Genomic DNA, 19,811 nt, shown 5'->3' on the forward strand with positions numbered 1-19,811 from the left:
TCAAACAAATACACACAAAAACACACAACTCCAACTCAAAGACTATGAGTGTGCAGCGTTGCAGCCTGAAGGCCACGCCTCGGTGCAGCGGAGCGACGAGGAGAACGCTTGATGTCTCTTCAGGAATCACGAGGTGGTTGTTTCGGGATGAGGCTGTCGGCGCTGACGACGGCTGTAACGTTCTGAAGTATCTGAGAGAGAACATTGAGAGCAGAGCACCTGAACTGTGGCGCGTGCCAGCATGTGCCCACTCTCTTTAAGCCCGCACCGACACAGTTGTCATTCCCCGCTCACCCTGCCTGCCAGATTTGGCTCACGTCAACTTCCTCCTCTTCCCTGAAATGAACTTCAAGTTGCTGTGTTTTTATCCAGCACCCACACTCGCTGCAACAGGAGACTCTGGCCTGTAGTAGGAGCAGGGGATCAAACCACACACCTCACCATTACTGATGGAAATAATTTCCTGAACATCCCTGAGCTGTAAAAGCCAGTTTTATTTGCAGCTGTGTGCTGTGACTCTACGTGTCACTTTTACCCTAAAACTTGAGCAAACGTGGCCTCTGCAGTTGTATTTTTAGCAATCAAGCCGCCAACCCTGCCAATAATTTTAACCAAAAGTGAGTCACAGATGCAGAATGCATTAAATAAGGGGGGAATTTGTCTTTCTTGTGGCAGCTGTCTGCAGATTCTATTTTAGGGTTTGTGGTACCATCGCAGTTCGGCTGTAGCCGTGGCATCCTGGCTGCGCTGTTTATTACAGTGTTAGCAGGAGCATCCTAGCATTACCCCGTCCTTGTAATCACAGTGATTATCAACACAAGAGACTTATGGCACAAAATGACCTCTCTCTCTGCTGCTCGCCCACTTCCTCTCCTCCTCAGTTTGAGTGAAGAGCTGAAATTTAAATCTTCTTGGTCAGTCCTCCTCCTGTCTCAAAGCCCCGCCCTTCCCTTTCTCTCTGCCCCCCGTGGGTGGCGGGGGAGAGCTCTCCTCCTCTCCATAGATTCTGTGGTCTGTAAATAGAGACCGGTGTCACCCGCACTCACATATGAAGGCAGTGATGTCAGCCTCTCTCTTACACACACACACACACACACACACACACACACACACACACACACACACACTGGTAATGATGTCACTAGCTGACCATCCCAACCATGACATCATCTTCTGGTGCCACTCAAACAGTTTTCTGTATAAAGATATAGCAGCTGCCTCGTGTGGGCGCAGTAACATGCAGATTAGTGTGTAAACTGATACAATTAACATTAAATAAAACGACAACTGTAATAATGTTGCTTTTCATTCTTGTAATTTATGTCGGGATTAGTGCTGTTTGTGTACTGTGACTTTGTATACTGGTTATTTACTCGTCTTCTCTCAAATGTGCACATGTTGACCTTCTTTTCTCCTTTTTTACATTATACTTTATCCTCTTGATGAAAGATCGTCCTTGATGACAGAGAGAGAATATTTGTCGCAGAAGCAAAGAAAACAGGAGGCAGCAGAAGTTAGCGTGAGGAAAAAACCATCGCTGCTCAGCAGAAGACGCTCAGATGCTCACACACGTGTTACTGGGGCAGGTTTAGGATACAAGGCCTACGTTAACCCTGCATGATAAGAAGTGTTACTAACCATCACAACAGGATGATATCTGTAACACTGACAGGTTTCATTATCACCATAAACCTGCTGCAGGGTCCTGACTCAGGTTCCTGGTGTTTGACATCCTGAGAACTGCTCAGCATGTTGTTTCTCTTCTTTTTCTTTACGTTACAGAAGCTAGTGGACTAGAAAGTTGGTTTAACTGAACTGGATTAACTGGCTAACCTCAAAATATTGATATCGACTAACATGGGGAAAATTTTTTATATCATCAAGGTAATAAACTCCATCCATCCGTTTGCTTCTGTGCATCCAGTTCAGGGTCGAGGGAGCCTGGAGCCTGTCCGAGCCTTCAAGAGGCAGGGTGTGTGTGTGTGTGTGTGTGTGTGTGTGTGTGTGTGTGTGTGTGTGTGTGTGTTTGAGGAAGCGAGTCCATGACTTCAGCAACAAAACCACACAAAGATACACACTCGCAGGGAGAGGCAGTTTTTCTGTCTCTTCTCTGGTTTTACAAGCAGCTCGTCCTTGACGTTGCAGTTGACCAACGATGTGATTTAAATCAGCCGGCTGCTGCTTTAATCCAATCAGCTTTAAGGAATGAGTTGTGAGCTCAGCGTTTAATCCAATCAGTATTTAGAAATGAGTTGTTGCTGGCCAGAATCAATCAGGCCTGCCCACCTGATAATCAAATTCAATACAGTGATTTAGCTTATGTCCCTGAAACGTATTCAGAGTGTTCTGCCTCCTCGTTTTGTCTCCGATTCCCTCCCCCGCCTCTTTCTCTTCCTCCTCCTCCAGGATTTGTTTGATTGCTTTTCTTCCTGTTTCCTCCTTTTTTGTCACTTTTTCTTTCTTTTGTCTGTGTGTGTGTGTGTGTGTGTGTGTGTGTGTGTGTGTGTGTTCATGCACACGCCGACTTCCTGTTTCTCTCTATTTGTTTCTTTCGGAACAATTTCCTTGTCTTCTGTTGGAGACTGATATGAAAGGCGGCTTTGCCTGATGAGTCCAGTGGGAAAGGCGGTTGGAGGAGAAAAGGAGGGCAGCGTGTTGATGTATCAGGGTATAATTTGAGAGACAAGTCCTGGATTTCATCTGCAGTATTGTTCTGAAACGATAGTGCAGTCACACTCAGCAGAGAGGGAAGAGTCCGCTACATGTGCATAAGATGTTGGACAAATATGATCGCAGTCATGATAAATCTCATTTTTGGCATGTGCAAGGTTTTTGACACTCGTGGTCTTTGTTCCAGTTCTTATTGGAAAAAATGTTTTTCTAAAAAGGGGAAAACAGATGATGGTGGTTTTTTTTCCAACATCCAAATTAAATCTGTGCAATCCAAGAAAAATATGACCAGCCTGCCAAACTTAACTGAGAGATAAAGCAACAGTTATTCAAAACAAGCAGAGCTCACATTAATCATCTATGCTGAAGCTTTTCTATTTATGTTGCTAACCGTGTTATCCGTTGGCTGATGTACTTTATATTTTGAAATCTCAGTGTCACCATGTTGGTTTAGCCAGAAATGACCACATTTTGACAACAGAGATCAACTAATGCTAGCTAGCTTCATCTGTGACCTCTATGGCTGCACCATACAAACAGAAAAAAATGCTGAAATTTCTTCTTCTTGGATGATTTTAATACAAATAACCTCACAGCAGCCATATTGTTGGCACAGACACGGTCCAGGTTCAGGGTTAGTCAGAGGCCACACCCCTAATTTTACGCTTTAATTGCAGCAGGTGAGTTATAAAGGCTGTAAAGTTAAACACCAGTGTGTGAGGACCGACTCCGTTTTGGAGCCAGCATTAGAAGAACTGCAGTTATTGAAACTTTTGTGTTGGCATCGGGAGATTGTTGCTTGGTTTTGACAAGTTTGTTGAATTTTTCAGTGTTCATGCCAGACTTCTTTTCTACTTTCAGTTCAGTTTTATTTATATAGCTCCGAATAACAACATCAGTCTCCTCGAGGCGTTTTACATTGTAAAGTTCTGCAACAATAGGACAAGACAGAAAAATATTGTTGAAAATTCAGCACTGAACAACATCAACCAGAGAAAGAGACTCCTGCAAAACCACAAGATGAATATGTTTTTCTGCCATTCAGGATTTTATAAAACTGATTATAAACACAGTTAATCAGTAATTTATTTGCATTTAACTGGCTTCTCCACAGGTGTAACATCTCCGATTGGCTGTGGGGAACATTATTATTTTTACCTTTACTACCATGGCATGCCCAAACAAGCCTCTCTCTCTATCTTGCTGTCTCTCACTCATGCACACTGCGTCGTGCCAAAACAGCAATAATCCAGGTTTAGATCAGCACCACGGACAGCAGCTGCTGTCAGAGGTTGAGCTTACGCATCTTCTTCAACGAGGATAACACAAGCCCAACATGTTAACAGCGTCTTCCACACGTGACAGAGGGCAAAGGTCAGGAAGTACAATAATGTGCTTCCCTGCAGAACTTTCAGAGACGGGCTTATTTTAATAAAATGACTGAATATATGCTGGCAACTACAACAAAGCTCATAGGGAAAATGTACACTGCATTTAAAATGATGCTTTTGTTCACAAAGTAGAACCTCGATTTAAACATATAATGAAACGTTTATAATCTGTTCAACAGCCAGTGTATAGATGCCATGTAATGAACAGGGGCTACTGCACCCGTCCTGCCTTCGGTCTCTCTCTGGCTCTGGCTGTCCTGTTGGAAGTCAGGCCTTTGAGTTACTTCCCCAGTGAATAACAATTCATTAATGAGATACATTTTTTATATCTGGGAGAATTTGAATAATGTGCAGTGTGAAGTAGAAATCAAACTGATGCATTACATCTCTGTTGATCCATCGGCTGAGAGAAGAAATGCAGTTTCTTTATCTGCAAACTTTTTGAGTATCACATTTTTAATGCAGATCAAGTCAAAAAGACCTGAGACGGTTTTCCTTCATCCTTTAAAGTCATCCCATAAATGCTAAAGCTGGAAAACTGGCTTTTAATTCCAAGTGGATCAATCAGCAGCCGACCATTAGAGTAACTAATCCCTTTAAAATGTAATCATTTTGAATCTGTTGTTAATGTGCTTTCTGTTTGAATGGGCTTTATGACTCTGCCTTCTTATGTTATGTGTGTTTTCATATTTTCAGTGGGTTGTTATGACTTACAGCTCTGTTTAAGTAATATCAACAAAGCGGGTTTATCAGGATACAAATGGATTTATTTTTGAAACATAGCCGTTAATCTCAAATATAAATAAAAGTATAAACACATTTTCAGCACACTTGAACATGTTTCACACAGCAAATAACATTTTTTCCCGATATAAGTGAAATTAAAGTGGCAGTAAACATTTTATTATGTATTTCAAGCACCCATCTTTTAGTTTGTCCTTCCAAACAAATCTGTTCGCCCATTTCTGTGTCTGGTTTCTTCGTCTTGAAAAGCATATAAAGACAGATTGTTGCATTTAGGCATCAGTTCCACAATGGGAACAAACAGACTAATCAAAATTATTACTTTCCTCTGTGATTGCAGAGCTCCAGCTCAGCAGTTATCGTAGCTACAACACAAACTGTGTCTCTACAAGGCCAAAGTTCAGCAGCATTGCAGAGCGCGCCGGCTGTGGAGGCTGTGTTTGTATAACGGAGGAAGAAAACGGAGCAAAATCTTCTTCTTCCTCTCACATTACGACAGGATTTACAAAAGGCGTGTACGATGTGTCCGTCTCTGTGTGTGACTGACCATCATCATCGCTCGCCATTGACCATGTGATTTTATCTTTCACATTTATCTGCAAGATCTACTTTCACAGTGTTATTTATTTTGGACAGTTGTTGTATACACATGCTGTTCAGTCCTTTGTTTCCTGTTGTGTATTTCCTGCTCCAGCGACGCATGCTCGTATTAAACAAGTTTCAAATATTGAGGTGGTGTTCGTACAGCAGCTGGAAACTCTGTTTTTAAACGCTCAGATTCACACTTTATACATGTGTGACGTCACAGCGAGTGGATTTTCATAAATGTGATCATTTCCGGTACACAACTCTGGCTGTGAGCAAAGATGCTCCACCCACTTGTAGTTTGTGAGCCACGAGACGTTTGGCATACAGGTGTGGTAGCCTTAAAGGGGAGGAAGCTCATACGATACGCTACCATAAAATGAGTGTATCGGTAAGTTACAAGATGATGTTGACAGTGAGCCAGAGTTCCTCTTATGAAGCTGAAAATGGAGAAAACAGGACCGTTTAAGTACAAGTAGCAGTAGCTCACTTTAAATGTTCTCCACCACAGGTGACAGTCCTGCGTTTAAAGGGTTGCAGGTAAAAGACACATTATTAAATGAATCTACTTAAAGGACCAAAATGTGTTTCCTGTGTTTTATACTCAAATATGCTGTTTTTGGATTGTTACTGCTGCATTAACGTTGTCGTTACATCTTTATTGATTATATATTTTGTGATTTGTTGAGAACAAAATGATGTAACAACATTTGATCGAAACCAAAACCAACAAGCTGTTGTGGGCAGAGTTTAAAGTCACTGAGAAAAACAAAGTTAATGGTTTCTGGTTGTTATGCCTGCATGTATTTATTTACTATTCTTGCTCACACCAGCCAGCCGTTTCAGTCGCTCACTTCATTGACAGTAGTTTAAATTGGTACATGCTCACTTGCTTTGCTGGCAGATATTTTGCTCACTGGAGTTCATTCCATGTTGCTAGTTCCCAATTAACTTTGCTGCTAGCACCTTCCTGTTTGCAGCTTGGAGAATCTGTTTGTGTGTCGGTGTGGACCATCACCGCCACTTTGCCATCTTAGCGATAAGTCCAGTGCTTGTTTCTGGGAGCTGCTGCAGTACAGGCTGGTGCCAATGAATACAAATACAAACAGAAGAGCAGAGAAGGAATTATACTGACACTAAATACAGTTAAAGATTGCAAAAAACCTGTATGAAGGCGTAACACCCTTGTGCTGTCTAACATCCCTAATGAATGCATCTACACAGTATCGCTCAGTACTATATTTAAGGAAATCTGTGTATTTGGTGTCCCGTAGTTTCATGGAGATAAAGTACTGCATATAATCTGCCCAGGTATTCTTCAGTGTAGGCCTAAAACTACAGTATGCTTCTGTAAAGTTATGAAATGAGCATTAGGTACAGAAATGTAAATCCAGGTGGTTTTATGTCAAAAGAGGAGCCCAGAAATTAAATATGAACAATTTTCCTTCTGGACATCTGGTTAAACCCAGAGATGAGTCCCTAAAAGGTTACTGTGTGACCATCGTCCCCACAATGTCAGCAAAACAAGTAAAATCATACACACACTCTCTCAGTTCTGAGCTCATGCATGGCTGATTCATGGCTTATTCCCCCGAGTCCATTTCTACAAGGACAGGACCGTGTGTGTGTGTGTGTGTGTGTGTGTGTGTGTGTGTGTGTGTGTGTGTGTGTGTGTGTGTGTGTGTGTGTGTGTGTGTGTGTGTGTGTGTGTGTGTGTGTGTGTGTGTGTGTGTGGACAAACATGACTCAGAGGGGGATGGGTAGGCCTGGTTTTAACCCGGTACTGAAACATCTGAAAGAACTTTAATAATTCATATGTTCTGTGTTCTTCATCTCTCTCCCTCTTTCTCACACACACACACACACACACACACACACACACACACACACACACAGTTCACAGGAAAAAAAAAACCTAAATCCACCCTCTCAAATGCATGCACTCGAGCAGCTGCACACTCCAGTCCACACGCGTGCCCAGCCTATCCAAGACGCCGCACAACAATACGCACAGTTTCCACACAGAGGTTTTAATGGATGCGCAGATAAGCAAACACTCAACCTGTGCCGCCAATAACTGAATTCATGTGTAAACGATGTTTTGACAGCCACTCTTCTCGCTCCCCGGGAGGTCGTGTAAGCCGTCTCCTGCCATTTCTCCCCTCCCCCCACCTCCTGCTGCCACTCGCTATTACTTTAACTCTGCTTTGTCTCTCAGCACCTCTGTCCTCAGATTTGTTTCTCAAGTGTGCGTGTGTGTGTGTGTGTGTGTGTGTGTGTGTGTGTGTGTGAATGAGTGTTGCATTGTCATGAGATGCTGCCTGCTTTGCATGCCAGACAGCCTGCATTACATTTGTGACCTACTTTGGTTCAGAGTGTGTATTTTTTATGAGAGTGGGAGATGCAGACGTGCAAATGGGGACGTGAGGCTGGCTGCTTGCATTGAAACACATTTAAAACTGCACAACGAGCCATCAGCGCACACACATGCACACAAACATATGCCGATCATTTATACACACCTTTTTATTCGTCTGGATACCTCGGGTTACCCACAGTGCTGGTTGGCATAGTGACAGATGCCTGTGTGTGTGTGTGTGTGTGTGTGTGTGTGTGTGTGTGTGTGTGTGTGTGTGAGCTCTCCAGACACAAACGGGAAAATCTGCTAAAAAAACAAAAAGACATGCTTACTCAAAAATGATCAAAGTAGAGCGTGTACATGTAATCGTGTATGCAGCACGCATAGTTGCACATCTGTATACAACAAGGGGAATGCAGGAGTGGCGGAGGTCTTCTCCCTTTCTCTGTTTTCCTTTCAGTTTTGTGTTAAAAGGAAACGCTTAAGTATCATCACGCTTGAGTGGCACTTCCACGGCCAGAAGCTTATTTAATTCAGCCCCCTAAGCTTTTTTAAACAGAGTTCCCAATTAATTTTTAAATTACAGCACAGACTTGTTGACTAGCTTCTGACACTTGAGAAATTATGTTAATTCCCACACTTCGCACGGCAGCGGAGCCGGCTCGCTCCCGCCGTGCTGCTGAGGATGTGGAATCAGTGAAACGCCTTGTTGGCCTCGTGGCTGTAGGGCCACAGAGACTGCGTTCATTCAGAGCCACACTCGGCGCACTCACTCAGCATGAGTGGAAATGGGTGCGTAACAGTGTTTGTTGGAAGATTTAAAGTCGCTGCCCTCACACTCTGACCTTTAACTGCAACTCTGAAGGAAAAATACATAAAAATGTATTTTTACAGCAACCTTTATTATCACAGTTACTAATATAAATAGTTAAATTATTCTGTAAAAGTACTGGTTAGCATAACGAGGTAAATAAACGGAAGTTTTAAGGTGGTAAATGTTGTTTATCTGCAAATAATGTCAAAGTTAAAATTTAGATTATTGGATAAAACAGATGTTGACAGAGTTATCTCACTTCAGGAGATTACAAAGACAGAAATTCACGTTTAAATATTCAGTTTGGTCTCAGCGACCCTTCTGTTCTGTAGGAATATAACCAGAACCCTCGAGTTTTGCTCATTGACACTTGATATGTTGGAAATCTGTCTGCATTTATGAATTAGACAGCAGTTGTTCACAAATGTTCGACAGTCTCTCTGAGAGTGACTATAGTCAGTCCAACAAAGAAGAAAGAAGAACCTGTGCAGTCGCCTTGCAGTGAAAAGTCATGAGTGTGCAACACCCTCGAGTCGTGACAAGCTGCAGAATGTGAAAGAACTTTTTGTAGAGGCAGGGAGGTCTGTCCTGTTTTTACCCATGTGACTGAGCCATGAGGGTATTCTGAGTAAAGCGGTAGTTTAGTAAAGCCGAGCGTGTGCAGCGTTGGACGGGTTGTTTTTGACTGAGCCCAGTTGGTGTAAGTTTGCTCGGCTAACGGTATCTCAGGATGGAGGCCTATTGTTCATAGTATTTTAATTTATGTAATAAAATATGGATGTTTGTTTGTCCTTGCATTGATATAGTATTGCTGTGCACTAACTCAGGCAATCCTATGCTGTGTCAGTAGTAGATGTGGACACCAGCATGTAGGAGGGCATGCAGAGGGTTGGGCACAGAGGAGGATCAGATGGATAATCTGTTGTGGGGACCAAAGAAGGTGATGTGGAGCACCCAGCACCTGAGTCAAATTAAGCACAGAGAAGAGAAATGACCCAATTTATCACCCTATTTTAGGGTTTTCCTACATCTGTGGAAATTGCTTTGAAATCAGGATTTGGGGTTAAAAGTGCCTGAAATGACAAAGAAGTTCAGTTTGAAGCCTCTCGGGGAAATCCTGTTTAACACAGTACTGCATGGTCTTAGGCTCCCTTTGTTGTTGTGTGTTTTTCTCAGAATTTCTGAATCTGTAGCTGCTGAGTCACATCTATCAACACCCATTACAGCAGCTCTTACATGCTGAAATGACTCGTTTCCTGTTGCGCTCTGTTTAGTAAGACGCTCTGGATACAGTCATCAGAAGTGAGAGAATAATAAAAAGTCAATAAAGGCTGTTGCTCAGCAAATACTGATTATAAGAGGCTTAAAAAAAAGAGCAGAATGATCCCAACATGCTGGTTTTAGTCTCATCGGGTCTAAATACAGACATTAACTTTGAGGGGGATGTGAAGTAGAAACAGTCACATACTCAGACGTCACTCTCTTGTCTTTCTTCCCACAGAGAAGAGAAGCCGGAGTAAGGATAGATCCCACCCCTGACGCCAGCTCCGCCCGTACAGCCCCTCCGTCCGAACCCGACCTCCCCTTCCCCCTCTCGCAGCTCCAGGGCTCTCTGAGGGTTCCTTTCCGGGTTCTCCAAAGGGTTCTCTGTGGTGTTCTGTAGAGCTCCATACGCCTCGGGGCCTCAGACCTTCATGCGTCTCCCAGCAGCAGAGTCCACCCACACCTCCACCCACCACACCACCACCTCCTCTACCATGAGCTGTGAACAGGAGTTTGGAGACGGCGCTATGGGAGTCACGCTCACACTGCGCCTCCTCATGCATGGAAAGGTGAGCAAGACTGTTATTCATGTTAATTAGACAGAAATAAAGGACAACGCAGGTTATTGTGCCGCTAGCAGCCAGAGAAAAGAACATGACATCAATAAATACTGAAAAATAATTACATTATAATAACATCGTATCTCAGATGGAAATGATTCAGAAACTTTAAAAGGTTCCCAAATTTAACTTATAGAGAAAAAACTACCAACATAGTGAACAGAATATTATTTTCTGGGGAACCAGGATCAGGTGAGGACATGGCCAGCACAGACTGAAGCCTGTAAAGGGGTTACCCACACACTCATAGAACTGATGTTACATTTAGTAACATTTACTTTCTTGCGGTTCGATCCGGCCCTGCGTTAAAGGGTCCGAGTCTCTGCTCCCAGAGGGTGCATCACCAGAAACCAGACACACACCGAGCTCTGCCTACACCTGAGTCCCTGCCCTGCTTGGTCTTGTAATGCAACTGAGTATTCCTAATAGTCAGCTACAGTCACCAGCCTCACCCATTAATGACTGCGTCCCCTCCACCATCAGTGTACTTGGTGAATCCGTGAACTTCTACTTTAGCAGTAGGATAATAGGCCCCAAAGATCTGTCACTTTTATGGGCTAGAACGAGCTGTTAGAAAGATGTAATAATCACACACAACATATTTTACTGTTAAATGAAGAATTCATCCATCCATTCGCTTCCACTCATCCTGTTCAGGGGCGCTGGAGTCTATCCCAGCTGTCATAGGGCGAGAGGCGGGGTACAACCTGGACAGGTCGCCAGTCTGTCACAGGGACAGACAAACCAATCGCTCTCACATTCACACCTATGGACAATTTAGATTAATCAATTAATCTATCCTCACTAACTGCATGTCTTTGGACTGTGGGAGGAAGCCGGAGTACCCGGAGGGAACCCAGGCAAACACGGGGAGAACATGCAAACTCCGCACAGAAAGACCCCGGCCTGATGGTGGAATCGAACTCAGGACCTTCTCGCTTCTTCTCCCGGCCATCGAGAATCCGAACAGGAAGTAGTAAGCCTCTCCGAAGTCACCAAGTTTCCCTGAAGTTCACTGTTCAACACGGCAGAATGAACAAAGGTTTTATAAATCTAATCATCAGATCACAGCCGTTACTCAGTCGTCCTGGACTCCATGTTTTAGAATCCAAGCACGGAAACCTGAGAGCATTGCTGTCTTCCAGACGTCCCATGTTCCCCAGGAAGAACAGTCCATTATTACCCAAACTTCATTTTTTATACTCTTTAAAATGACACTTCGACACTTGCTGAGAACACTGTTGCTTTCAGTGGCTCTGGGTGTCCCAAACTTCGCCTGTACACGGTTACCCCGCTGACCTCCTGTTATTAGAGCTCGCATTATGTAAACTATATGAAGTTGGTGACACAAAAGAAAAAAATGCTTTCTGTTTTATGAATATGAAAATGCCAACATGATTAAATGTTGGTGCATAAACATATCTCAGCGCTATGCATGCATGTTCAAAACATGAATTTTGATTGGCTGAATGAGTCTGTTTTTAAATTTGAGGATAATGATTTTCTTGTTTGTGTTTTTTTTCTCTGCAGGAAGTAGGAAGCATCATCGGAAAGGTGAGTTCTTGACGTTCGCTTCTATGCTCATCGTGTTACCCAGTATGAAAAAATTTGCTCTGCCAGAAAGTAAAAATCACTCAATCTGTGAAAAAGTCATTAAAACGAACTTTTAACTGAAATTAAAAAACGAAAACCAACATCAGAGCCATCATCAGGCTTTAGTTTTCTGAAATTTGCACGCCTCTCGTGATAACATTTGGCGTAATCCTTCTACACGATATGAAGTTGCCGTGAAATGTGCATTAACAGTGTGTAACATTTCCAGTCGGGCCGTGTCATTCGAGTCTGTACTTACTGAAAAGGCGCTGCTCTCAAGGGAAGCGAGTCAGTTTAAGCGTGGACGTGTTAAATAAAGCCCAGTAGGATTTTTGTCCAAATATATCACAGCTGAGCGAGGCGCGATAATGACCGCTGGCCCCCACGGCACATTCGCTAACCCACAATTGGGGCTGATATCCTTCACCCCCCACCCACCCAGTCACTTCCAGTATGCAGCCTATTAGCTGTGACATAAAGATGGCATTAAATTACATGATGGTTCTAGTTGGGTCGTGCCAGTCTGTAGTCCCCCTGCAGGAGCTGCTCTCCGGGGCTTCTGCTAGCATTAAACAAGCCTGCCAGGCTGACGCCGGCTGAAGAAATGCTATCTGGTTTGGGCAGGCTCGGCCGATGAGTACGCGTGTCAGCAGAGATAAATGTTACGCAGCTCAGATATAAATATGATCCGTGTTAGCCCCCTTTGTTTGTCACGCCGACGTTTTTCCTGAGCGAATTAGCAAACGTGTGTCACATTCACAGCATCGCACTGTCATACCTGTTAGCCGCCTAGCACACTGAGGAGCTCCACCAGTGAAGCTGCTCGGGGGCATCCCGCTGGCTGCTGATTAGTAGGCAGCGAGCGTCGCTGATTCGTTTTCCTCACCTGGATTTTCCAGTCACTCTTTCAGTAAAAGTAGCTTATTCCTCACATGTAACTGCATCAACGATTTAAAAAGACTGGAAAATGATCTTGTATGTATTTGATCGTGTTTGTGTTCTAAACTTGCTCAGATACTTGTCTAATAAATCTTTATTAAGGACTCGGTACACTCGGAGATGACTGTCATTCCTGTGTCTTTCCACAGAAAGGAGAAACGGTGAAGAGAATACGAGAAGAGGTAAGACTGACCTCATCTCCCATCACACATGTTCATTCTTCTGTCATCCTCCTCTGTCTCCCATTAACCCATGACTGCCCTCTGAATGCAGCTCCTGCTAACTGCAGCGTGACTGTAAAGCACTGTGACACTGTGTGTCTTTAACTGAATCAGGAGCCATGATTATATATCCTGTTAGGGCTCCTTTCTGCTCAGACTTAACTGTAAATACAATAAAAAGTGGCTTTCATCTTCACTGCAGCTGTGAGCAAGAATCCACCTGAAATATCTGAAGGTGTGTTTAGTATTTTTGGCGGCCTCCTGTGATGTTGCAGTTTGCACATTTAGCTGCTCTTTGCTGTCAGAAGTCTTTAAAGTAATAGCGAGTGTACAGGGGAGGCGTTCCCCTGGAATCGGACCTCTCTGGCGTCCTGTCCGTTCGAGGAAACATCGAGTGTGACAAAGACACAAACGTGAGGTAAGAGGGGAACCGTAGAGACGAGACGAGGACGCTGGATTGTGCCAATCGTAATCTGTCGGCAGCATCTGCAAATCAGAAGCTAACATCAGTGGTTCAAACTTCAGGACCAACAGTTTTGTGGTGCAATGCTGATGCAAGACTTTGTTCAGTTGAAGTGTGTGAAACCAGTCAATGTCTCACTGTGTTTTCAATTCAATTGTATTTATATAACTGCAAATCAAAACAACAGTTGCCTCAAGACGCTTTATATTGTAAGGGAAAGATGCTACAATAGCTTCTTCAGCAGCTAAGCATTGTGGGAAACCCTGACTGGACGGTGCTCCGGTCTGGCGGTGGAATGTTGCTGTTCCCATTCCCAACACATGAAATGATGCTTTATTCTCAAAGCTGCTGGCGTGTCTCGGTTATACACGCGGTGTCCTTTGGTGGGGGTGCGGGACACTACGGTGGGATTACTGTTGTGAAGAAGTGCATTCACCAAATCTAACACAGTTGTTTGTAGTGACTAAACCGAAGCTGGACGAAAGCGAAACCAAGCGCAAAACAAAAAGGTCCAAACGTCCTGTGAACCGTGGCGTTCTGACAGCAGCGCTCCTCCAGCCTCTGAACTCTGACAGACTGTAGGTCTGTGAAGTAACACCATTATCTCTCTGATGTTGGTGCACTGAGGCACAAACAGCATTACCTGACACCCTCGGATGGGAACGTTCACACTGAACCTTTAAGTTGACAGGATGACTAACAGTGAGAAGAACTGAACTTATATATCATATAAAGACAAAACCTGAATCCCAGCAGCGCCCAGCGTGAGAGCCGGTCTAATCATTTGCTGCCTCTTCATGCTGTCTGCTTTCTCTTCCCTCTCCTGGCTTCATTTGCAATCAGGCCACTTACAGCAGCTGTATGAATACTTAAACACACGGATCTATAAGTTCAAATGCTCCACATTCATCTCACTGAAAACAGAACACGGCCATATCAGTGGCTTAATGTATTCCACAGCAGACAGTTTTTTATATAAGTGAACAAAGATGCCAAGATCCTCAGAGGAGAGATGCTGTGAAGATTATCCTTGAGCAAACAAGACTCGGAGAGATGTACCTGTGTGAGTGTGTATTCATAGCTTTGTGGGGACCAAAAATTGAAGTTTACTATACTTATGGGGACCAAAATCCCAGGTCCCCACAAGTTTGAAGGCACTTTGGAGACTATAAATGAGATTTTAGTGTCAGGGTTACAGGTTATGGTTAGAGAAAGCATTATGTCAATTAGATGTCCCCATAAGATATGAATACCCAACGTGTGTGTGTGTGTGTGTGTGTGTGTGTGTGTGTGTGTGTGTGTGTGTGTGTGTGTGTGTGTGTGTGTGTGTGTGTGTGTGTGTGTGTGTGTGTGTGTGTGTGTGTGTGTGTGTGTGTGTGTGTGCGCTTTAAAAAGGCTGCCTCATATATTACACTGTAGAAACAAAGATGAGTTTTTATGTCACCGAATCCTCACTGTCATGTTGAACAGCTCTCCCGAGTCCCTGCAAAATAAAAGCTTCTCTGTGGGTTCAGCAGCAGCAGCGAGCAGACTGAAATATGTGAGGAATTATCACACTGAGATTTTCTTTAACTACAGAATGAGCTTCAAATTAGGTCACACAACACCTTGCGGTGTTTTTCAACAATATGTTTCTGGAGTTTAATGAGTCTAAATGAACTCAGTTAGTCCCCTGCTTGTCTGGAAAAATGTAAAATATTAACCCACAAATATGTTCTGGAGGGAGAAATGATTTTAGAAATGTGTGTGTTAGGAGAAATGGTTTGAAGATGACTGCACATGAATCAAGACTCCAGCGAGAAACGGGGGAGGGAGCAGGAGAGAAGGGGAGGGGGCAGAGTTTTCATTTATGTGTCGGGGGAATTTTAAGGTAACTTGTGAAATGTCACAAAAATAAAATGTGAATTTACGGGAAAAAGAGCTGATGAAAATTCTTTTATACAAAACAAGCAGCTATGCATATGATAATATTTAATACTTGTAGAACTCTATATAACCCGAGCTCTCGCGCCTTTGCTTGTTTAGTTTGTGCTGGAGTGCAGTCTGCATCCTGGCTTTTTTGGAGAGCGCCTCCCAGAGGAGCTAAAGTAGGCGGCCAGGAAGTGGGAGGTCTGGGCAGTTCTAACTCTGGGCATCCTGGACATGGATGGATGGATGGATGGTTTTTGTGTAATCCGTCGTTATCCTTAATATAACAGCGACATTCTTGACCAAAATTCTGAATTATTTCATTAAATTTCTCTGAGATAAAGAAATGAACAGCTGTTCCTTTATAGATATGACAACAGGAAAATTATAGGCTTCATTCTGGGGAAAAGGATGAATGTTTTGTGGCAAACACAAGGTATTTTGGGTGGTGTTTGGTCTAATAATGAGTAAGAGCAGGAAAAAGTGATGGATCTCATGCTCTGTCCATGGTGCTGAACCCCAACATGCCCCAGAATGGGTACTCAGCTTTTTAATTAATTAAAGATATATTTTCTTTTTTAGATGCAGCATGGTGCAAAAACCAGAGAGCAGATTAGAAATACAACGCGCATCAGCCTGAAGCACATTAGTGGCATTTACCATGTTAACTCTGTACAAAGGTCACACTCGCTCGAGTTGTTTCCGCCCATTGGAGCAGTGTTCAGACAACACTAATGTGAGTTTGACTGACTGATCAGCCGCTTGTTCAGCTGAAACAACCTGCAGCCAAATATGGCTGAAATGTGGCTGTGCCTGGAGTTTCTGGCAGAACAATGCTGACTAATGATTCTTGTGGGAAACATGGCATCAGAGGAAAAGGAGGAGAGCGAACAGAGCCTCGCTCGGACTGAAGAGAGTCGGGAGTCTCTGAAGGGGCCAGCGCGTGTCGTTATAAAACACTGGAAACTGGATCCAAAAGTGGGCACACTATAAGAAGATCAATGCATCACACTGTGCTCATTGACAGAAACGCAGCTCCTTCACTTTTTTAATTTAATGGAAAAGACCAGGTCCAATATGTCCGTATATATTTAGTATATTGTTGACATGATGGTGCAGCGGTTAGAAGGTTCGGGATTCAAATCGTCTTTTTTCCAAAGACCTGCAAGTTAGATTCATTATATTCATATGCGTGCAAAGGTTAATAAAGACTAAAAGACTAGAAATGCACCATCTATGAATCATTACTAATGAAAATACAGATGTTCAGGACTGCAAACATGCATCACCTGTTAAAGGTGTAACAGCAGTAACATGGAGAGCCCTGCCCTAGAGAAACCTTTCAAATTAAAAGTACTCAAAGTGAAAATAAAACAGCATTTAAGCAACAAATGAAAGTTCAAATTCAAATGGAAAACTTTAAAAAAGACCAAAATTCCAGATGACCCCTAATTTGACCTTTTGCAGAAAGATTGAGGGAGCAGACAGAAAAGTGATGCAGATGAGAAGAAAAGAACTCTGATTGTTGTTCTGGAGCATTTCTGTCTGAAGGTGGAACTCACAGAGCAAGAAGAGGAAGCATGAATATTTATATCGATATTTGCCTCTCAAGGACAAACCACACAGAGTTAGGCTGGATTCATAAGCTCTGTTTTCCTCTCATTACTCTTTCTTTATTCCCTGACCGGCTGCCTCACTCTCAGTCACTGTATATGATCACAAACACACCCAGCCTGTTGTTCATTTGTGCTAATGAACTGTGTATGAAATCGAGTGTATCAAGGCTACATTTTTACACAACGCCCGGTTTGTGAAGAGCTTTCTGGCACAGATGGAGAGGACTCTGGGTGCAAGAAGTCCCTTTTCATCATGTCAGTGAAAGCATTAATGTCAGGCTGCTGCTCTTCATCATGGCTTCACACACAAACATACACATACCTAGACATGCATGCAAACGCGCTAGCACACACGGCCTGCCCTTTCTTTATCACATACAGATGCTCACATGCTGCGAGCATGACTCCCTAATAAAGCAGAACAGAGCAGACTAATCCAGTTGAATGACATGGCTGTCCATCCTTCCTCTGCTCCAAATGAAGAGTAATGAAGACAGCTGTCCCACGCTGAAACAGCAAGACGACGCACTGCTGCACTTATTATGACTGGAGGGAGAGGAATAAGGGGTGAGGAGGAGGAGATGGAGAGGGGAGAGGAAGATGGGTGGAAGGGTGAAAGAAAATAGAAAGATCTGGAATATAATGACAGCCCAGATTCCCACAAGTGGGAGAACGTGCACCTCCAAAGGCGTGTGTGATTTAGCTTCAGTGGAGATGCTAAAGCGTGTCCAGATTGAAAACATCGCTGCATGCTTTCTTCTGTTTCTGCCAGTGCAATATTTTATTCCTGTTTTGTCGTGACTGCAGGTGCACTCCTGTAAAGTGCGTCTCCCTGAATGTGCTCGTATATGTTAGTTCTGTTGTAAACCAGGCACGTGCACTGAGAGGTCTGAGGTGCATTAATTTAGTAAAGAATTCAAATCAGTTTGAGATTCATGGACACCTTTGTGCCACACTGCTGCCCTTTTTAAGCTGCAGAATTCCCCTCATCTCCCTCGGATATGTGAGCTGCTCTTTCAACCCCTCCACCAGCCCCAGCATCCACCAGTAAGCTCATCACTCCCCAGTTTCTCTGTGACATGAACGTGAAGAAAAAGTTGTCAGTTCACGAGTTGACTCGTATTCGTCCTGGTCTCTGGCCAGGAGATGTTGGGAAAGCACTAGAAAAAAAAACAAACAGGAACTTTTCCATCATATCTCATAGCATCTCTTTTCATTTCAGTTGATTTTTTTTAACTTTCAATTTTGTTAATCAGTTAATCGGACCTTTCAGAGTATCATCACTGTGTTTGGATCAGGCTCACGGTACCACCAGCTGACCACTTCCTGACGACCTGCGATTCTGTTTGAGTTATAAACCAGCAGCAGCTCATCGGTTTCTGTTTTTCAGTTCTTACATTCAGAGGAAGCTGGTGTAAAGATTTAAGGAACATGTGTTCAGCTCTCCTGGTTCCTGTGACAAGAACAGCTGTTCTGATGAAAGTTAGGGATGAAGATAAACCAAAAACGGGCCTGTGAGAAAATGAAGAAGAAGCTTTCACTGTGGTAATTTGTTTGGTTTCTGGTGTTACGTTTGCTCATTTCACTTCATGACCATGGCATTTGTTACACTGTTATATTAAACTGCTAAACCCTAACCCTGAGCTATCAGCAATTTTAGTTCTTCTAATTTGGCAGGGGACAAAAAATAATCAACCTAACGAACACACACTGGGAAATATTTTTATTAAGAAAAATGCTTTACTTTCCTCAATATAAAGAGTTGGGGTTAAACTCTAATATCAGCGAGGTCATTGGTAGTTCATCCACTGTTTAGGGTTACACCAGCATCCACCAGTTTTTCTTTATGTAATTTTTTTGTCTGGAACACCAAAATGAAAAATCTTCTAACAGGAAACCTGTGATGCCAAAATGCACCAATGTAGCATGTGGCTAAAATAATACCTTAAGACTGGGCAGGTACGCTGGTGATGCTGATGGTTGTTGATATTATTTGGATTCTGGTGAAGATGAGAAATACCAACATCCTGTCTGTCCATTAAATGTGGAGCTGCAGCTGGGATTAGCTGTAAGCTTGAGTGGTAACAGCCATAATGTCTCACTCAGGGAAACTTGAAAAGCTCAGGTCCTCAGAACAGCTCAGCTACATTTTGATACAAAGCGGAAACAAAGGAGGGAATAAGGAAAAGATAGAGAGGCCAAAGGGAGGTTAGAGAGGGTAACTGATAGGATCGGGGTTAGGCAGGAGGATACCGATGTGATGGATGGAGAAGACTTCAACTCCTTGAGGTAGATGGGGAGGAGGAGGTATCGATAAATTCCAGATGCTGATTAGATGAAAGCATAAAAGAAAGGGAGAAGGATGAAAGAGGGGATAATGGGTGGAGGGATGAACGATAAGGGGGCAATCTTGGAGGAGGGGGAGAAGGGGCATGGTTGTAGGTAGAGGATAAAAAGCAAAGGATAGAAGGATGGATGTGGGTGAGAGACATAAACAGAGTGAGGAGAGGGAGACGGTGGCTAATGTATTTTTACTGAGATAATAAAGAGTGTGAGAGTGGGAGAGAATTATTCCATCATTGCTTTATTACCACTAGCTGTGCACGTGCACACTCGCACTCACAG

The 19,811-nt window shown here is 43.4% G+C and overlaps 1 protein-coding gene and 1 long non-coding RNA gene across 2 annotated transcripts in view; one reads left to right on the forward strand and one right to left on the reverse strand.

Annotated features, from left to right (window-relative positions):
- LOC100707129 (poly(rC)-binding protein 4) overlaps positions 1-19,811 on the forward strand; it is a 168,875-nt gene that overhangs the window by 78,749 nt on the left and 70,315 nt on the right. The window contains 3 exon segments of the mRNA XM_025907055.1: positions 10,065-10,395; positions 11,977-12,000; positions 13,128-13,160. Of these exon segments, the coding sequence (XP_025762840.1) occupies positions 10,258-10,395; positions 11,977-12,000; positions 13,128-13,160 (195 nt within the window). The 5' untranslated portion in view covers positions 10,065-10,257.
- On the reverse strand, positions 4,859-8,010 carry LOC112846860 (uncharacterized). The gene is made up of 3 exons (XR_003220041.1): positions 7,913-8,010; positions 6,280-6,470; positions 4,859-5,830 (listed from the first exon to the last, which is right to left on the reverse strand). It is a non-coding gene; the product is annotated as an uncharacterized LOC112846860 (long non-coding RNA).

This window comes from Oreochromis niloticus, linkage group LG5, assembly GCF_001858045.2.
Source record: "Oreochromis niloticus isolate F11D_XX linkage group LG5, O_niloticus_UMD_NMBU, whole genome shotgun sequence".
Classification (NCBI taxonomy): Eukaryota; Metazoa; Chordata; class Actinopteri; order Cichliformes; family Cichlidae; genus Oreochromis; species Oreochromis niloticus.